The sequence below is a fragment of the Pteropus vampyrus genome, unplaced genomic scaffold (assembly GCF_000151845.1).
Source record: "Pteropus vampyrus isolate Shadow unplaced genomic scaffold, Pvam_2.0 Scaffold764, whole genome shotgun sequence".
NCBI lineage: Eukaryota > Metazoa > Chordata > Mammalia > Chiroptera > Pteropodidae > Pteropus > Pteropus vampyrus.
In genome coordinates this window covers 12,995-15,458 of record NW_011889545.1, presented here as the reverse complement: position 1 = coordinate 15,458, position 2,464 = coordinate 12,995, and the positions used below count along the sequence as shown (strand labels likewise).

Sequence of the window (2,464 nt, the reverse complement as noted above, 5' to 3'; positions counted from 1 at the left end):
AAAAAAAACTAAATATGAAGGTAATGAGAAAATTCAAAATGAAAAGAGTCTTCATACGTGAAGAAATCTATCAGCCCTCAAAAGCCTACGGAAGTGGAGGCTTGCTCCACAGAAAGCAGGTGACCTGAATATTCCGTGCCGGCAGGGGGGCAGTGAGTTAGACAGAAGAATATTTCAATATTCTGTGGGAACAGATGCGAGGCACTCACAAGCGAAAGAAATCTCATTCAATAGAATTAATCAAATCTCCCTTGTGACTATCTTCACATTCCACATTCCTGACTGAATACTGCCGGGCTCCCCACATTTGGCTCTGGCTGAAAGCTTCTGCCACCTCCCCACTTTGCCCTGGTGTCTCCTGGTGACCTTCCCAGCAGCCTGGCCGATGCCCCAGGGCTCCAGAGCTCTGATCCAGGCTGAATAGACACAGAATAGTTGATTCTGCTACTAACCCTGTGATCACAACTCCGTTCTCTTCTCTGTCCAGCACCACATCGTGCTTTGGACAAAAATGAAAAGACTTCAAAAATACTGAGTGATTCGAGACTAATGCTTACACACAATGGCTTTAAAAATATTCCGGGAACATACAAATATTTGATGCTAGGCTCCTGAGAGCTACAATCTTCTAATGACCTCCAAACATATTTTTCTTCAAAAGCCATGTGAACATTTTGTAAGCTCCTATTTTTACAAATTCCTGTAATCTCCTATTTTTCCGCTCATGTTATATTTTCATAACTCAATGAGATTAATAGGGTGTTCTATATGTTCTATTTATTTTGAAATATATCTTTACATTCCATGTATTAGCTGGGAGGTAAGGTCTTAAAAACTAAAGAAACAAAAAGAAATTATATTTGTGTTTGAAATGCACTTGCATAATTTTGGAGCTAGTGTAGTTTCCTGATATTATTTTTAGACTCAGAACATCCTCACAGCTAACCCTGTACAACTATTAGCTCCACAAATCATCAAAAAGAACTATTGTGACTAATTATCCCAAAACAGGAAAATTTAATTTTACTACTACAATGATTTTGATGTTTAAATACTCCTCTTCTACCTTGCGGGCTTTCATGTTACAGTCGCTTCAACTAAATCTTACTAGATCAATCCAATTTAATTAGGAAAAAAAAAAATCCCACTGTTATCCCTGATTACTGTTGTCCAAATTCCTGAACAAAGCAAGGCACGAGCACAAAGTTCTAACGCTTCGACCAGAACAGTATCACAGCTGGACACGCGTCAGAGGCAATGTACCCGGGGCATAGTGCTTTTAATCAGTCATCTTTGCTGCATATTTTGTTTTCAAATTTGAGGACATTTTAAGAAATCTGTGAGGTCCTTTAAAATGTAACAGGTTACCTAGTACAATTGGTTTCGTCATCTCGGTTTCTCCTTCCCGGCCTTTATAGCATCTTTTTACCCACTGGGAGCACACCTGACTTATTTCTATACCTGAATTATTTCTTTCTCATCGGAAGGTGGAGAAAAATCAATTAATCACTATTTGAAATACCCTTGGAACCTTAGCTAAAGGTCTTTTGCACAAGCAAAGTCAATATCTCCTGGTACTATTATATCCTTACGGATCCATACTTAGAGGATAAGTGATTTGTATGAGTTCTTAAGACCCAGCATTTGTTTGTTTTTTGAAAACATTGGACTACACTAGTAGTCACCTTGACTGGAAACCAGAGTAACATTTGTGTTCCTTAAATCACCTGTACAATATTGGCCTGGTGAAAGGAGCCGGCCACCTTTCTCACTTCGAGTAAAGGAAATCCCACTGGATTATGACTCTTCAGATCTGCCTAGCACTTTGCTGGGTACTAAATCAACGTGCTCGGAGCCATTAATGAAGCAGACAAAGCACCATATCTAGAGATACCAACTTACCAGCCAGCGTATGCGTACATTCCATAATAAAAAGCAAGCGGCAGTCCCATAACACTTGCATCTCTTCCTGAAAAGGCATCTTTAAAGTGTTGTGTTTGCCCTGCAGTGAGAACAGAAAGATTTCAAGACTTTTCAGAGAACGGGGGCTGGTGATAAACTACGCTGTTGCAGGTCTAGATCTCTCACTCTCTGTTCACTGCCAACTTCATCTATTAATACTATACCCATTCTAGAGGTGGAGTCCCAAAGTATGCTGATTCACCACGGACACTACTTCGAATTTCTCTTTTAATAAAAGCATAGCAAAGAGAAAAATGGCGTTTGAAAAGCAATCCCTTGTTTGAGTGTGCCTCTTCTCTTGATAGAGTTTGACCATGAAAGAAGACGAAAAGATCTTCCGCAAACTAGAGTTTCCAGGAGCATGACTGAATTCTTTAAAACGAAGGTAATATAATGCTTGGGAAGAAATATCCATGGGTCTCTTACAGTGAAGAGGTGTCAAGAAAGCCCAGAACCACCATCTCACATCATTTAACTTTCTTTCTGCTTTTCTCCTGTAGTT

At 39.6% G+C, this 2,464-nt stretch overlaps 1 protein-coding gene across 1 annotated transcript in view; it reads right to left on the bottom strand.

Annotated features, from left to right (window-relative positions):
• Nucleotides 1-2,464, bottom strand: part of LOC105309537 (cystine/glutamate transporter-like) — a 67,664-nt gene that overhangs the window by 54,212 nt on the left and 10,988 nt on the right. The window contains exon 3 of the mRNA XM_011385721.2: nucleotides 1,903-2,002. Coding sequence (XP_011384023.1) covers nucleotides 1,903-2,002 — 100 coding nt within the window. The remainder of the gene's footprint in view (nucleotides 1-1,902; nucleotides 2,003-2,464) is intronic.